Source organism: Oncorhynchus tshawytscha, linkage group LG07 (assembly GCF_018296145.1).
Source record: "Oncorhynchus tshawytscha isolate Ot180627B linkage group LG07, Otsh_v2.0, whole genome shotgun sequence".
Lineage (NCBI taxonomy): Eukaryota > Metazoa > Chordata > Actinopteri > Salmoniformes > Salmonidae > Oncorhynchus > Oncorhynchus tshawytscha.
In genome coordinates this window covers 63,193,264-63,210,973 of record NC_056435.1, presented here as the reverse complement: position 1 = coordinate 63,210,973, position 17,710 = coordinate 63,193,264, and the positions used below count along the sequence as shown (strand labels likewise).

The 17,710-nt window shown below is 44.8% G+C and overlaps 1 protein-coding gene across 1 annotated transcript in view; it reads right to left on the bottom strand.

The window, feature by feature from the left end:
* The window catches only part of LOC112255351 (protein CBFA2T2), a 68,655-nt gene extending 54,791 nt beyond the window's left edge, over positions 1-13,864 (bottom strand). The window contains 1 exon segment of the mRNA XM_042324814.1: positions 13,624-13,864. Coding sequence (XP_042180748.1) covers positions 13,624-13,651 — 28 coding nt within the window. The 5' untranslated portion in view covers positions 13,652-13,864.
* Between the last annotated feature and the right edge of the window lie 3,846 nt (positions 13,865-17,710).

Genomic DNA, 17,710 nt, shown 5'->3' with positions numbered 1-17,710 from the left:
GGGAGGCAGCAGCATTTACTGCGAATTTCACTGGTGATAATGGCAAAATGACTGCTAATACTTAGCAAACAAGCTAATGACAGACAAACATGGAAGCCTACTCAGGAAGTAAAGAAACAGACAGAAAACTACAGCCTTTAGTCAATTGGATTTGCTCAACTCCAGTGCCCTCTCTGGTAATCGAGGAGAGGCGGCAAGGAGAGGGAAAGTGGCTGAAAATCTGCTCGTATGAAATGAGACTCTCCTCCAATCATGCAAATTACGTTTACAGGGTGGACTCCCAAAATAAGTGTACAAAGTGATAGAAACTAATTTAGCTAGTTATGCAAGGCATTATATAGTAAAAAGCATGTTGTTTTTTAAATGTTTGCATGCTTTGTGTGTGGCAGGGCCGTCCCTGACTAAAAAAAAGATTTGTCGACCGAGAGTTGTCTATTCGTAAATATGTATTTTAGCCTAGGTTGTGCGCTCTGCAAACAACGTGCCCACTCCTACAATGACAATGGTAAGACTGTAATAATATATTGAATACATTAACAGAAAATACCGTAACCAAACAAACATTGTAGATGAGAAATCATGGGAATGAACGGTAAATGTACTACTGGTGATACTGGTGTGCCACCCCCGCAGCCTCCACAATTTTTTTATTTTTTATTTTTTTATTTCACCTTTATTTAACCAGGTAGGCTAGTTGAGAACAAGTTATCATTTGCAACTGCGACCTGGCCAAGATAAAGCATAGCAGTGTGAACAGACAACACAGAGTTACACATGGAGTAAACAATTAACAAGTCAATAACACAGTAGAAAAAAAGGGAGTCTATATACATTGTGTGCAAAAGGCATGAGGAGGTAGGCGAATAATTACAATTTTGCAGATTAACACTGGAGTGATAAATGATCAGATGGTCATGTACAGGTAGAGATATTGGTGTGCAAAAGAGCAGAAAAGTAAATAAATAAAAACAGTATGGGGATGAGGTAGGTAAAAATGGGTGGGCTATTTACCGATAGACTATGTACAGCTGCAGCGATCGGTTAGCAGCTCAGATAGCAGATGTTTGAAGTTGGTGAGGGAGATAAAAGTCTCCAACTTCAGCGATTTTTGCAATTCGTTCCAGTCACAGGCAGCAGAGAACTGGAACGAAAGGCGGCCAAATGAGGTGTTGGCTTTAGGGATGGATTAGTTCACTGAGACAGGTGTGAATCAGACAGGTGTCTTGTGTGCCATACAGTTTTTAATATATATTTGCCACTGCTCGACTATAAACATCTCAGTCGACCAACAGCCTATCGACATCTCAGTCGACCAACAGCCTATCGACCAGTTGACTAAATGGGGCCCTACCGATTTCAAAACTCTTCCGTGAAGTACTCAAGTAGCATACACTTGTACTTCCTCACCAAAAGGAGGCTATTGGGGAGGGGAGGACCGTCTTCTATTTGCCTACTAACAAATTTAAATCCTCCTCGACCACTCTACTACTTATTGGTTTCCGGGTCAAGGAGGAGGACGACATTTTTACCAAATGAGAAAAAGCCTTTGAGGCAGCTTGAGTCTTACGTTAGTAAATACATTTAAAATAACTGAAAACATTCATTACCTTCATTTGCAATAATGACTGCTAATGCTGCGCAAATATGTTGACGCTAGCCAACATGCTAACAACATGAGAATAGGGCTCCATGCAGGAAGTAAACAAAAACACAGATGCTGGTAAGTGAATTTTTCTCCAGCCGTAAAGCACCGATCCCCCCCGACCTTGGTTCAAGTAGACGCAAGAGAGTGTGTGTGTGTGTTTTATTGTCTCTTGAAGGCCAAGCATGTCTTTGAACATTCACAGGCTTGGGAACCAGCCAAAACAGATCACTCCTTGGCTTGCCTCCCACCCACCATATCTCAGGCCACAGGGGTTCCCTTGGAATCAATGAAGGCACAATGCACCTTAATCGTTGTGTGTGTGTGTCTCTCTCTTTCTCTCAAGAATAGTGCACTATGAAGGGAACACATCTTTGCTCTCCTCTGCTCCAGCTCCTCTCTACCTCCACACTACTGCAAAGAACTCAATGGACTCTGTGTGCATTCTGGAGGAACTGGCCTTTTTGGGGGGGGGAAATGTGCTTATTTTTCTGTCCATTGTCCTGTGCTAATAATAGACAGAGGTAGAGAGACAGACGAAGAGATGACTTCACACCTTAACCATTGTCTCTTTCTAACTCTCCCTCTCTAACTCTCCCCTTCTCTTTCACTTTTCTTTGCCGACTTCTGCTTTAGTTTATCGGAGGAGGAAACCGCAGGAGTCCCGTCTGATCTTTTAATGCCCTCTTTTCCATTACATCTGGTGTGGGGACAACCTGACAGGAGACATAATGATTTTCTCCATGTCTGCTAGGATCATTTAGGGTGAAGGAAAAAAATGTAAAATAAATATGTTGCTTGGCAGTGGTCTGGTCACACGCTAAAGTGAGGGACTATTTCCTTCACTGTATGCTTGGCACAATAACGATATCAAATCAGAACAGGCCATGTGAAGTCCTATGGATGGGGAGGGCGGTTGGGGTGGGGGTGTTCTCTCTAGGCCTCGTCCCCAAGAAGACTCAATTCAAAGCTATTGATTCACTCAAAGGCTTGTTTGTAGCTCATCACGGGGATAATAAAAACAAATGTTGCAGTGGAGGGAGCGAAAACGCCCCCAAACCCCCCGACAAGCTACTCCTCTACCCTACTTTTCAGACACCCCTCCTATATCACCCAAATGGGTCACCTAGTTTTTTCTCTCTCCCTCATCCCCCTTCTCATTCCCCCTCTCTCTCTCCCTCGCCCCCTTCTTATTCCCTCTCTCTCCCTCATCCCCCGGTCTCATTCCTTCTCTCCCTCATCCCCCTTCTTATTCCCTCTCTCTCCCTCACCCCCCGGTCTCATTCCTTCTCTCTCTCCCTCATCCCCTTCTTATTCCCTCTCTCTACCTCATCCCCCTTCTCATTCCCTCTCTCTCCCTCATCCCCCTTCTCAATCCCTCTCTCTCCCTCACCCCCTTCTCATTTCTTCTCTCTCTCCCTCATCCCCCTTCTTATTCCCTCTCTCTTCCTCACCCCCTTCTCATTCCCTCTCTCCCTCATTCCCTCTGTCTCTCCCTCATCCCCCTTCTTATTCCCTCTCTCTCCCTCATCCCCCTCTCTCCCCTCATCCCCCTTCTCATTCCCTCTCTCCCCCTCTTCTCATTCCCTCTCTCTCCCTCACCCCTTCTCATTCCCTCTCTCTCTCCCTCATCCCCCTTCTCATTCCCTCTCTCTCCCTCATCCCCCTTCTTATTCCCTCTCTCTCTCCCTCATCCCCCTTCTCATTCCCTCGCCCCCTTCTTATTCCCTCTCTCTCTCCCTCACCCCCTTCTCATTCCCTCTCTCTCTCCCTCATACCCCCTTCTTATTCCCTCTCTCTCCCTCACCCCCTTCTCATTCCCTCTCTCTCTCCCTCATCCCCCTTCTTATTCCCTCTCTCTCTCCCTCATCCCCCTTCCCATTCCCTCTCTCTCTCTCCCTCGCCCCCTTCTTATTCCCTCTCTCTCCCTCATTCCCCCGGTCTCATTCCTTCTCTCTCTCCCTCATCCCCCTTCTTATTCCCTCTCTCTCCGTCACCCCCGGTCTCATTCCTTCTCTCTCTCCCTCATCCCCCTTCTTATTCCCTCTCTCTCCCTCATCCCCCTTCTCATTCCCTCATCCCCCTTCTCATTCCCCCTCTCTCTCTCCCTCATCCCCCTTCTTATTCCCCCTCTCTCCCTCATCCCCCTTCTCTCTCCCTCATTCCCTCTGTCTTTCCCTCATCCCCCTTCTTATTCCCTCTCTCTCCCTCATCCCCCTTCTTATTCCCTCTCTCTCCCTCATCCCCCTTCTCATTCCCTCTCTCTCCCTCATCCCCCTTCTCAATCCCTCTCTCTCTCCCTCACCCCCCTTCTCATTCCCTCTCTCCCCCTCTTCTCATTTCCTCTCTCTCCCCCTTCTCATTCCCTCTCTCTCCCCCTGCTCATTCCCTCTCTCTCCCTCATCCCCCTTCTCATTCCCTCTCTCTCCCTCATCCCCCTTCTCATTCCCTCTCTCTCTCTCCCTCACCCCCTTCTTATTCCCTCTCTCTCTCCCTCATCCCCCTTCTCATTCACTCTCTCTCTCCCTCACCCCCTTCTCATTCCCTCTCTCTCTCCCTCATCCCCCTTCTTATTCCCTCTCTCTCTCCCTCGCCCCCTTCTTATTCCCTCTCTCTCCCTCATCCCCCTGGTCTCATTCCTTCTCTCTCTCCCTCATCCCCCTTCTTATTCCCTCACCCCCGGTCTCATTCCTTCTCTCTCTCCCTCATCCCCCTTCTTATTCCCTCTCTCTCCCTCATCCCCCTTCTCATTCCCTCTCTCTCCCTCATTCCCTCTGTCTCTCCCTCATCCCCCTTCTTATTCCCTCTTTCTCCCTCATCCCCCTGGTCTCATTCCTTCTCTCTCTCCCTCATCCCCCTTCTTATTCCCTCACCCCCCGGTCTCATTCCTTCTCTCTCTCCCTCATCCCCCTTCTTATTCCCTCTCTCTCCCTCATCCCCCTTCTCATTCCCTCTCTCTCCCTCATTCCCTCTGTCTCTCCCTCATCCCCCTTCTCTCTCCCTCATCCCCCTTCTCATTCCCCCCTCTTCTCATTCCCTCTCTCTCCCTCACCCCCTTCTCATTCCCTCTCTCTCTCCCTCATCCCCCTTCTCATTCCCTCTCTCTCTCCCTCACCCCCTTCTTATTCCCTCTCTCTCCCTCATCCCCCTTCTCATTCCCTCTCTCTCCCCCCTTCTCATTCCCTCTCCCCCCTTCTCATTCCCTCTCTCTCTCTCTCTCCCCCTTCTCATTCCCTCTCCCCCCTTCTCATTCCCTCTCCCCCTTCTCATTCCCTCTCTCTCTCACTCCCCCCCTTCTCATTCCCTCTCTCTCTCCCTCACTCTCGATGAAAGGCATGCATTGAGCCGGCAGTGGCATTCCAAAACCTCAGCCCACGGCTCCAGAGTGTCTGGCTGTTCAACACTGCTGGGAGCGATTAGTTTAAGTAAGGCCTGACCCGCCTACTCACCCATGGAAAAACGTCAGATCTCTTGTTACACTTTGGGTTGGAGAAGGGGAGGACTGTGTGTGCATTGTGTATGTATGTGTTGATGTGTGTGTATGTTGATGTGTGTGTGGTGGTGAAAGAGAAAGAGAGAGTGCATTTGTGTATGTGTATGTGTGTGTATATGTGTGTGTATGTGTATGAAAGAGAGCGCATGTGTGTGCGTGTGTGTTGATGTGTATGTGTGTGTTGATGTGTGTGTGTATATGAAAGAGAGCGCATGTGTGTGTGTATATGTGTGCGTGTGCACGCGCATAGAATTTACGAGAGGTGGGTCACACGCTCACTTGGCTGCATCTTCCTGAAGTTTCCACAGAGGAAGGCCAAGTGCACAGACCAACTCCAAACCTTTTCTCCAATAACTCTGTTAAACGATATTCAATAACCACCTTCTCTCTCCATTTAAACCGAGCACCAGATAAACCTACTGAGCTATCCATGGCATATATAGTTAAAGCCTTACATGCTCCCACTTACAGTATTATAATCACTAAATGCACCATGCAGTAAGAGCTTGTCTGAAGTTTGTCCTCCTCTGCCAACCGTAGAACATTTTCAGCAAACATGAGTTCTAAACTACTGATTAGAAGCACAAACATGCCAGACCGACAGTCGGCTTTCTATGGCCCTACTGTTGTTTTCATACCTACAGTACGCATGCCTGAAGCCTTTTTTAAAATATAGTATAGCATAGTAACATATACCATATGCAATATGCATACGGCATTCTTATCTTCTTATAGCCGAAACATGCAATATATACTGTAATCCATTTGAAGTCCATGATTAACATAAACATAGTGCATTAATGTACATTGAACAAAAATATAAACAGAACATGTAAAGTGTTGGTCCAATGTTTCATGGGCTGAAATAAAAAGGTCCTTGAAATTTTCCATATGCACAAAAATGTATTTCTTTTACATTTTGTGCACACGTTTATTCGTTTACATCTCTGTTAGTAAGCAATTTATCCTTTGTCAAGAAAATCTATCCACCTGACAGGACTGGCATATCAAGAAGCTGATTTAAAAAGCAGGATCATTACACAGACACACCTTGTGCTGGGGACTCTAAAAGGCCACTCTAAAAGGTGGTGTTTTGTCACATAACACAAAGCCACATGTGTCTCAAGTTTTGGAAGCGTGCGATTGGCATTCTGACTGCAGGAATGTACACCAGAGCTGTTGCTAGAGAATTTAATGTTCATATCTCTACCATAAATCACCTCCAATGTCGTTTTATAGAATTTGTCAGTATGTTCAACCAGCCTCCAAACCGCAGACCACGTGTAAGCACCTCCACATCCGGCTTCTTCACCTGCGGGGGGAGGGTGGGTTCTGAGGAGTATTTTTTATGGGGGAAAACTCATTCTCATTGGCTGGGCCTGGTTCCCCAGTGGGTGGGCCTGGTTCCCCAGTGGCTGGGCCTGGTTCCCCAGTGGCTGGGCCTGGTTCCCCGCCCGGCCCAGTCATGTGAAATCCATAGATTTGGGCCTAATTTATTTATTTCAATTGACTGATTTCCTTATATGAATTGTAACTCAGCAAAATCTTTGAAATTGTTGCATGTTGCATTTATATTTTTGTCCAGTATACTTAACAGTCACCTTGTAAAACAGATTTTAAAGAGAGCAGACATTTCACAAGAGGCATGTCTGAGCAGTAGGACAGGTGAGAGTAGAAAGAAACAAAAAAAGTAAGATCCCAAACTGCATTTCTCTTCCTATTAAATGGTTTAACCTGATTTTCATTCCATGGTGGTGGTTGGTTGTGTCGCCCGTTGTGCTTACAGGAAGGACCTGACAATAGTGCCACTTTCTGACCCACAATGAACTGTACTTTTTCTGTCATGTCAGAGACGTAACAATAGGCAGGTGAAATTAAACATACATCAACACGGTGGCCCGGGAAAGTCCTCGTCGTTTCGACTCAAAGACGCACTTTGTCATGGCCAGCCAGAGACCTCATCTCATCAGGGTGTACGGTTACTGTGACCGTGCGTGTGTGTTCCTTCCTCTACCTGCAGTTGATCCTATTATAACCTTCTCGTTATCCTCCTGGCAAGAGCAGCTGTGTTGTGCTATTGTCTAGCGACGGCCACACCTGTGTTTTGCAGGTGGCTCATCTGGAGAGCAGCGTTGGGAACACCTGACCAGGCAGAGACAGAGCCTGCTGGGGGATTTGTGAAGCGCTCAATCAAAAAATCAAATCAGTTTTGTTTTTCAAATCCGTTTTGGACTACTGATTGTCCAAACAGCAAGTTACAAGTGACCGAATCGGATGTGTGTGTTCAGACAGCAGTCATTTGCTGACATGGCTATGCTAGTTGTCATAGTAACAACGGGTGTGTACAGTGGTGTAGGCTGATTGGTGGTGGTGCTCCTGCTTCCTCTCACTCCAAAGTTGTTGTGTAGCATGCTAACAACGCCTGTCATGGATGTTTCCCAGTTTCTGTTCAAAATCATAGTGTAGGAAAACTTTTAAAGCCTCAAAGGATAAAGATGATTCAACTTTCAAAACAAGTCATTTTGGCCAAGGCAGGCAACTAGCTAGCTAGGTAGCTGTTCAGATTTCTAACACATTCACTCATTTGTTTAACAATTAACAAGCTAATCATGTACCTGTAAAACTGTCAGCAGAGTAGCTAGCTAGGTAGCTGTTCAGATTTCTAACACATTTGTTTGTAAACAATTATCAAGCTAATTAGCTAAACATGTTCTTACTACTCTGTTGACAGTTTGACAAGTAACAAGATATGCCAAATAACAGTCTACAAACTAAATAAATACGATTTGACCGTTCAGACACATGGCGAGGAATCAGTTATTATCTGATTTAGAACCTCCCACAAAGGACTCGTAAGTAAGCGTTTCACGGTAAGGTATACACCTGTATTCAATGCATGTGACAAATAGAATTTGATTTGAGGAATCATGTGGCGTAATGTGGCATAATATATCCGATTCCATGTGCTTTTTGGCTGTTCAGACTGCAGGAAAAAGATCAGATTCGAATCGGATATGCAAAAAATGTGATTTGAATCACTTGCCAGTGCGAAGAAGGTTTTACAAGCTCAGCTGGATAAGAACTCTGAGGAATCCGGGCAGACACACATGGGCATGCCTTTGCCTTACTCAGGGTTCAGCCGCAGGGATGTTTAGACTTGTCAGAAGTGCGCTCCCCCGGAAGGTGTGTTTCTGTGTGTGTGTGTGTGTGTGTGTGTGTGTGTGTGTGTGTGTGTGTGTGTGTGTGTATGTGAGAGACTCTCACACTAACAAAACAAACAGACAAGTTGTGTGTTTCTCTTTGTTGTTGTTGTCTAAAACTGATACAAGTCTCTCTCTCGCTCTCTCTCTCTAAACAAAACAACAATGACAAAAACCAACAAAGCGAATTAAACAAAACAAAGCTGTCTCTCCACAAAACATCCCCACACACTAAGGATGATGAGACCACCTGCCTCGGCTTTGTGGCCACAAGAGGCAAACTAAGGGCATAATAGCGTTAGGGTTGGCCCTCTCCTTGATGGTTATTTCAAACTAAGGGCATAATAACACCACTGATCCTCTGATGTCACAAGACACAAAGCCAACAAGCAAAAGATACCACCAAAGGAAAGACACATGAACATCATGGTACAGGTCTGCTGATGAGATCACATTCCAAAAAAAAGAGCAAGCATTGTTGAATAGTGTCTGGAAAGTTGGAGATAGGGGAATAACGGAATGACAACAGGGTTTCATTTCACTACAACTGGGCCCCTTTTCATAAAGCATCTCAGAGTGGAAGTGCTGATCTAGAATCAGGTTCCCCCTGACGCTAATAATTGTACTCAGCCGATGATTTTAAAAGGCAAAACTGATCCAAGATCAGCACTTTATGACTACAGATCCTGAACAGACCCCCTTCCATGGGTGACGCTGAAGCTCAGCAGGACTGGAACCATAGCTGTGATAAATGGGGTGCAGTTTGATGAGGTAGCATCAGGAGGAATAAAGCGCTCGTACAACAGACACATGGGAAGACTTTGTCTGAACCGTCCATCATCCGTGATTTAGGTCCGCTGGTTAGCCAGAAAAAATGTTATCGCTAAAGCAGGAGTGTCAAACTCCTTCCATGGAGGACCTAGGTGTCTGCTGGTTTTTCCTTTCAATTAAGACCTAGACAATCAGGTGAGGGGAGCTCCTTACTAATTAGAGACCTTACACGTGACACATGACACATGCGCTAAAGCATACAACGAGACAGACTTGGGACAGTTTTACACATTGTTTTAAACAGCCGATTATGTGTCACGTCACGGTTATGTCATGTCAGGGTAAAGAATGTAAACAGTTATGACAATGTAAAGAATGTAAACAGTTATGACAATGTAAAGAATGTAAACAGTTATGACAATGTAAAGAATGTAAACAGTTATGACAATGTAAAGAATGTAAACAGTTATGACAATGTAAAGAATGTAAACAGTTATGACAATGTAAAGAATGTAAACAGTTATGACAATGTAAAGAATGTAAACAGTTATGACAATGTAAAGAATGCCTTGCGAGAGAAGGTTTGCATTTGAAAGATGTCCTAACTCTTGAAAGGTTTGGGGGGAAATTCTGAGAAGTCTTTTTTTGGGGAGGCTCCCAAAATAACTGACAACTGAGTTTCTCATTTGAAAGCCAGTCCATATTGTGCTATCAGTCTTCAATGGGAAACTCATACAGGCATAGATTTGAACTCTCCTCTGGGTGCTGACAAGCCCACTGCAGCTGGACTCCCCATCCCCATTGACCAGGAGAGAGAGTGCGAAAGAAAGAGGGTGAGAGGGGTAGAATATCCCGAAAGCTGTGGAGAATAGGGGGAACCAATCCTAACGAGGCTTTGTCTGAACTGGAGGAGGGAAGAACGGGTATTAAAAAAGCATAATGTGGTGATACGGTCCTTTCACTTATCTTTTCCAGTGTGACCGCTCTAATTTACTACTGGGTGATTAGTACTTTTGTTCCCTGTCAATGTTCTCTGCTTAAAGTAGGAGACTTAATAAATTCCCGCAGACAATAAGGCCCCCACGTCCCACCAGTCGAATGCCCGCCAACACAGAGGGGTAGAAAGGATACATGCATTTTCAATGAAGGTTTTGAAAGAAACACTTTTCACAGCAGGACACAAAGGTATTAATCCATTTTGGGGGACTTTCAAAAGCCCTCTGAAATATGCTAAACACATTTTGAACCCCATAGCTGGTTTCAAGCCTTAAATGTGTCATATGATATCAACGTGTAATGCAGATACAATGACACAGTACCAACATTATGAGGCTAGTTAGTCAAACAAAATGACAGTTCTGCATACTGAGCCCTGTAGTCAACTCAACAGCATAACAAAGAGCCTCTAAGAAGTGATAGTCTTGACCGTCCACAAAAAAGGGGTTGAGATGGAGAGAGGAACGTAGCGGAGCACGCCCCAGGCCCACTAATAGGTTTTGTCTCCTGTAGACTGGCATTCCAGAGGATTGTTATTGGCGGGCGATCCGAAGAGCAGGGCCCACATCTGGATCCAATCCTCCCACCCGGTCCGTGCAGTGCGCAGCAACAAGAAACAGCTGTGCGAACCTGGCGTCAATTAGCCTCACATTCTCCTGACAGTTAATCAGTTCCTCTCCCTTTTTTTCTTCCTCCCTCCGTCTCTCTCTGTCACTTTTCTGTCTCTCTCCCTCTCTCTCCTTCGTTTCAGGTTGCCTCACAGGCTGAAATAATAGGGGTATGTGGAATAAGGACGGACGGCGACTAGCTCACAAAAACACTCCTACATGACAGGGCCTGTCAAGGGAGATTTATTGAGTCAGTGGCTCGCAACACACTATCACAGCTTATTGTGAAATAGACACAAATTGCTTATTCAAAATTTGTGACAGGCACACGAAAAAGTTCACTTTTTGTGTGTAAAACACCATTTTCATTACACAATTTTCTTCCTTCATAATGCATTCGTGTACATTACACAAACTCCAATTTGTTGTGGTTAACGTTAGATAGGCTAGCTAGGTGGCTAACTTTAGCGAGGCTAGGAGTTAAGGTTAGGGTTTAAGGTTAGTGTTAGGTTACAGGTTAAGGTTAGGACTAGTTAACATGCTAGCTAAGTAGTTAAAAGGTTTAGGAGTTAGGTTAAAGGGTTAAGATTAGGGGAAGGGTTAAATAACATGCTAAGTAGTTGTAAAGTAGCGAAAATGCTAAAGTTATCCATGAAGAGATTCTAACATATAAACTCTGGGTTGCTGGGTTCTGACTCGTGTTAACCCTTGTGGAGGAGATTTAGGGTAGACTTCTAAATGGATAGGAGAGATGGATGTTTGTGATTTCCTCTCACCAAAGGGAATAGACTGATTTATTAGAGTAAAAGGTCGGTTTTCATTTAGACTTTTGGAGTTGATATTTTAGTAGTTTATGACCCTCATTAATGAATAGAAGACTTGGGAACAGAATATTTTTGCGATTGTTTTTATTGTGGCTCTAATTGATGAGGTCACGGAAAAGCGAGGCACCCAGATCTAACTCCACACCAAGCATGAAAGTCTGCTCAAGTTGTTTCCATTCATAACCACACTTTATAAATGACTATGTATGATCTGCCTGTGCACACAAAATGTAATCACCAATCAGTGATGAGTCAAACTTAGTTCACCTCAACAAAAAAAAACTATTCAATTCCACACTGCTCCACTTCACTCAAATCATCTGCGTTTCTGAATCAAACTCAGATTCATCCTCTGATAGTTATTAATGGGGGCCAGGCTTAGAGCAAACCTCCAATCTGATGGGCCTGACTACGGAGCTGGATGAGAGAAGCGCCATGGGGCCCAGTAAAGCATTAACAGGTGTTACTGGTGGAAAAGACCCACTCAGAGACCAGAGAGAGCCGTACATGAGAGGCGATGAGAGGGGATGAGGATGCTGGGCTGACTCACTCCCAGCTACAGGCACCTCTCTCTCCACAGTGCCAGGGAAATTCTCCCACATGACAACACAACATAAAGGCGCCAGATCTGGCAACCCGGAGGAGCCACTCAAGCCAAAACCAATTAGGAGCCTAATGCAAACCTGCAGGACCCTTTTGTAATTCATTTATTTCCCTTTAAAAAGTCAGGGGAATGGAATCACAAAAAAAGAGAAAAAATTATGGAAAATGGGGAAATTTGTAGTTGTGTCCAACTTGCCCACATGTTTTCAAGTGGATTTAATTGAATCAAGGGACAAACCAGTGATTGAGAAAGAACGTGAGCGATGTTGTGTTCTCTTTGGCACGTCTGTCATCGCACAACTATGTCCTTGCACACTATCTCCTAGCAAGACAACCGATGCGCCACACTCCCTTCTCCATACTGTAAAACTATTCAAATTATACCATTGAAAAAACAACTACATTAAAACTAGCTGTATTTCAACATGTATTCGTTCAGGTCAACATTTTTGGACCAAAATCCAAGAACATTCAGAACCATAAAACGGAAGATCAATCACGATTACAGTTCCATCATGGATGCCAGAGGAGCTCTGCTGCTCTCTGCTGGTTACTGTAACAAACTATGTTTCATCATAAGGACTACTGTCTCGTCTTTGTCGAGCCATCGTTTGTTATTCCGACATTGGGACAAAAGGGAGACGAATTATTTCTCCCGGGTCAAACACACGAATACAGTTGTGCCTTGAGGCTGTGGCTAGGTCTGGCGACCCCACTTGCATTGCATGACTGTGCCTTTGTCCCACAGGCTAAGTAGACAAGTGGGAGTTCTCTATTGGCAGTCTTTAGACCGCCTGGTGTTATTGTCTTGAAAAGCTGTAAAGCTCCAGATGGTGCAAAACTTTGCCTGGTGGACTAATTCCAAATCATCCACTGAAAAGGCACATTTAGAGTGACGGCCTTCGCAGCATAATATCAGGATATTACCAGCTGTACAAGGGCAAAGCTCACAGCATCATTATATGCATGTTATTATAGCCTACAGTTAGGTTACTAATATAATAATCTAACGTTAACAAAGGTAATGCAAAAAAATAGTATTTATAATGAGACACATTTTAATTGACTGTGAACATAATTATATTTTCTTGATGTAGGCCTGCTTGGGCTATGTGTGAATGTCCCATTGAATGTTTGCACTCTGTCAAATTATTGAGGTCAAATAAAAAATGTCTGCCTACTAAACGTCATAACATTACACTAGGCAACGAAATACCCAGGACAAAAGACACGTCTACTGTTGTGGATATATTATGGGGAACATCAACTAGCCTTCCATGCAAACCGTTTCCGCATTTTTGAGTCCTTTCCTGAGCGCGCGCGACCAGTAGCTATTTGACGCTGTCCCTTTTATTTATAGCAGCGCATCTCATCCAAACAAATAGCCATATGATAATGTCAAAATAATAATAACTTTCGAAATGGTCACAAAAACCGTTTACCATGTATTTTACAACAATAAAACATCGATAGGTTAGTGACTTACATTGCAAAGCGCCCGTGATCCCGACCATTGCTCTTCGCACTTTGAATGACAGTGTGCACGTTTCAAGATACAGCCTACTATAACCAAAATATTACGCTCATCGAGTCAACTGATATCAGCCACTGACTTGTTTTTCTATCAAGATAATAGACACGGTGATCCGTAACACTGCAGCATCAGGTATCAGGGGCATAGGCTGCTACTGTAGCAACATTGCTCTGAATATTTGAGTGGGCGGGCCAAAGTGTAATCCTTTCGAGAAAAAGCCCAACTCTGCTGCGTTGTTACACCGTCGTTAACAGCAGGGAAATATATTTTACGGACGCTAAATTAGATTATGGGAAATACGACAATAATAATTATTAGTCTGCTCTGGGTTTTAACCAGCGACCTTTCGGTTACAACTCTCCTAACCTCTACGCTGCCTTCCGCCCAACAGACCACTTCTTGTTTGCATGTCAACGGTGTGTTGACAAAATGTCTTTTAAATCAAGATACATATGATGTTTTTGGCTACCACTAGTCATTTGGCCATATCCTACGGAAGTCACAAGAAGGAGCAGACAGTAATTTCTTCTGAACATTTGATCTCTGTTGAGAATATTCAGGTAATGTTTAGATTGATTCAATGTTCTTTTTTTGGCATAGATGCTAATCAAGAATGTTCTATTTGATAATATAATAATAATTTATATTTGAGAGAGAGAGAGAGGTAGGTCTAGAGCACATCCACATCTATTTATTTGATTCATCCTTGTGCCATCTACACAGTGGTGTTGCTTTCTTGCCTCTCTGCAACACAACAACCTATTGAAGGCAAGGAATGATTAGTATTGGAACCCATCCAGGCCCTCATATGTTGTTTCTCATGGAAACAGGATATATAATTTGCTTGCTGAGAGCTACCCCCCCCCGCCACACACACATGCCACATGCTCCTGTCTCCCTCCCCCTCTTCTCCTCCCCCATCAACCACCCCTGCGGAGGCTGCCACCTGCTCTCGGAGCATGCCGCACAGCTGCTGAGTTACAATAACAAATTAACACCCACCGTGGCCCGGCCATTACCTACTGTTTGTGGTCCCCACCGGGGATCTACTGCAGGCTGTAGCCCATCAATCCCAACCAGGGACCTACTGCAGGCTGCAGTCCATCAATCCCAATGAGGGACCTACTGCAGGCTGTAGCCCATCAACCCCAACCAGGGACCTACTGCAGGCTATAACCCATCAACCCTATCCAGGGACCTACTGCAGGCTGCAGTCCATCAACCCTAACCAGGGACCTACTGCAGGCTGTAGTCCATCAACCCTAACCGGGGACCTACTGCAGGCTGTAGCCCATCAATCCCAACCAGGGCCCGACTGCAGGCTGTAGCCCATCAATCCCAACCAGGGCCCGACTGCAGGCTGTAGCCCATCAACCCCAACCAGGGCCCGACTGCAGGCTGCAGTCCATCAACCCTAACCGGGGACCTACTGCAGGCTGCAGTCCATCAACCCTAACCGGGGACCTACTGCAGGCTGCAGTCCATCAACCCTAACCGGGGACCTACTGCAGGCTGCAGTCCATCAACCCTAACCGGGGACCTACTGCAGGCTGCAGTCCATCAACCCTAACCGGTAACCTACTACTGTAGGCTGCAGTCCATCAACCCTAACCGGTAACCTACTACTGTAGGCTGCAGTCCATCAACCCTAACCGGTAACCTACTACTGTAGGCTGCAGTCCATCAACCCTAACCGGGGACCTACTACTGTAGGCTGCAGTCCATCAACCCTAACCGGTAACCTCCTGCAGGCTGCAGTCCATCAACCCTAACCGGTAACCTCCTGCAGGCTGCAGTCCATCAACCCTAACCGGGGACCTACTGCAGGCTGCAGTCCATCAACCCTAACCGGGAACCTACTGCAGGCTGCAGTCCATCAACCCTAACCGGTAACCTACTACTGTAGGCTGCAGTCCATCAACCCTAACCGGTAACCTACTACTGTAGGCTGCAGTCCATCAACCCTAACCGGTAACCTACTACTGTAGGCTGCAGTCCATCAACCCTAACCGGTAACCTACTACTGTAGGCTGCAGTCCATCAATCCTAACCGGGGACCTACTACTGTAGGCTGCAGTCCATCAACCCTAACCGGTAACCTACTACTGTAGGCTGCAGTCCATCAACCCTAACCGGTAACCTCCTGCATGCTGCAGTCCATCAACCCTAACCAGTAACCTCCTGCAGGCTGCAGTCCATCAACCCTAACCGGGGACCTACTGCAGGCTGCAGTCCATCAACCCTAACCGGGAACCTACTGCAGGCTGCAGTCCATCAACCCTAACCGGGAACCTACTGCAGGCTCCAGTCCATCAACCCTAACCGGGAACCTACTGCAGGCTGCAGCCCATCAACCCTAACCGGGAACCTACTGCAGGCTCCAGTTCATCAACCCCACAGGATCCTTCACCTATCAGAGTGTGGCTTGTATAAGGAGAGAGGGGGAGAGAGGGAGAGAGAGGATGTCATCTTTGGATCTGCTCTTTCTACTACATATAACTGATCTCTTAGAGAGTGTGTTTGGAGCAGGAGTGAGAGAGGGGGCGGGAGATATTATGGTCGTATTCAACCATATTTATTGTACAGTATGTTTACTTGGACAATGTAAGTGATTTAACTTTCCATGTCAATAAAGTTTATTGAATTGCTTTGAGAAAGAGATGGAGAAAGAGAGGGAGAGAGAGGAAGAGAGAGGTAGAGAAGGAGGGAAAAAGAGGGCGAAAGAGGGAGAAAGATAGAGAGAGAGAGCGAGAGAGCGGAAGAGAGCAAGAGAGAGAAAGCGAGGGAGAGAGAGAGAAAGAGAAAGAGAGGTTGTCACAACTGCATTTATATGCTTATCTTTAAATCTTCTAGAAGGGAACAGGCATCCCCTCAATCTCCAGATCTATCTTCATCATCTCCATCAACAGCACATAGCCTATACTATTCTAGGAAACAGATGAAGAGATGACTAGGGAACAGATGAAGAGATGACTAGGGAACAGATGAAGAGATGACTAGGAAACAGATTAAGAGATGACTAGGGAACAGATGAAGAGATGACTAGGGAACAGATGAAGAGATGACTAGGGAACAGATTAAGAAAAACTATGATGGATGAAGTTCAAAATTGGGTTTGATAGTTCAAATTATCACACCATGTCGGAATTACACGTCACCAAACCAAGTGAAAGCAGAGTATCATAACACAAAAATATTCAGTTTTGGAAAAAGTACCCAATTGTCATACTTGAGTAAATGTAAAGATACCTTAATAGAAAATGACTCAATAAAAGTGAAAATCACCCAGTAAAATTCTACTTGAGTAAAAGACTAAAAGTATTTGGTTTTAAATATACTTATGTATCAAAAGTAAAAGTTTAAATCATTTCCTTATAATAAGCAAACAGGATGGCACGATTTTCTTGTTTTTTAAATTGACGGATAGCCAGGGGCACACTACAACACTCAGACAATTTAAAAACGAAGCATTTGTGTTTAGTGAGTCCGCCAGATCAGAGGGAGTAGGGATGACCAGGGATGTTTTCTTCATAAGTGCTTGAATTGGACCATTTTCATGTCCTGCTAAGCATTCAAAATGTAACAAGTATTTTAGGTGTTAAAGTACTATATATAAAAAGTAAAGTACAGATACCCCCAAAAAAGTATTTAAGTAGTACTTTAAAATATATTTACCGAAGTACTTTACACCACTGAAAATACTAATCAATGGGTTGAATGAAGGATGATATATTGTTTACAAGTTCAACTTCCGAGCACAAGAGCACACTGCTTGTTGTAGACACTGTCTAGCCACTCTGAACATAAACAAGCAGTTTAAGAGTTTTCTAATTATATTCTCCCAAATCATATTCTCCCAAACAGTACGTAAAACCCCTAGTAAAACAAGTTTCAGTAGAGTAAATAAACAGTACGTAAAACCCCTAGTAAAACAAGTTTCAGTAGAGTAAATAAACAGTACGTAAAACCCCTAGTAAAACACGTTTCAGTAGAGTAAATAAACAGTACCTAAAATCCCTAATAAAACAAGTTTCAGTAG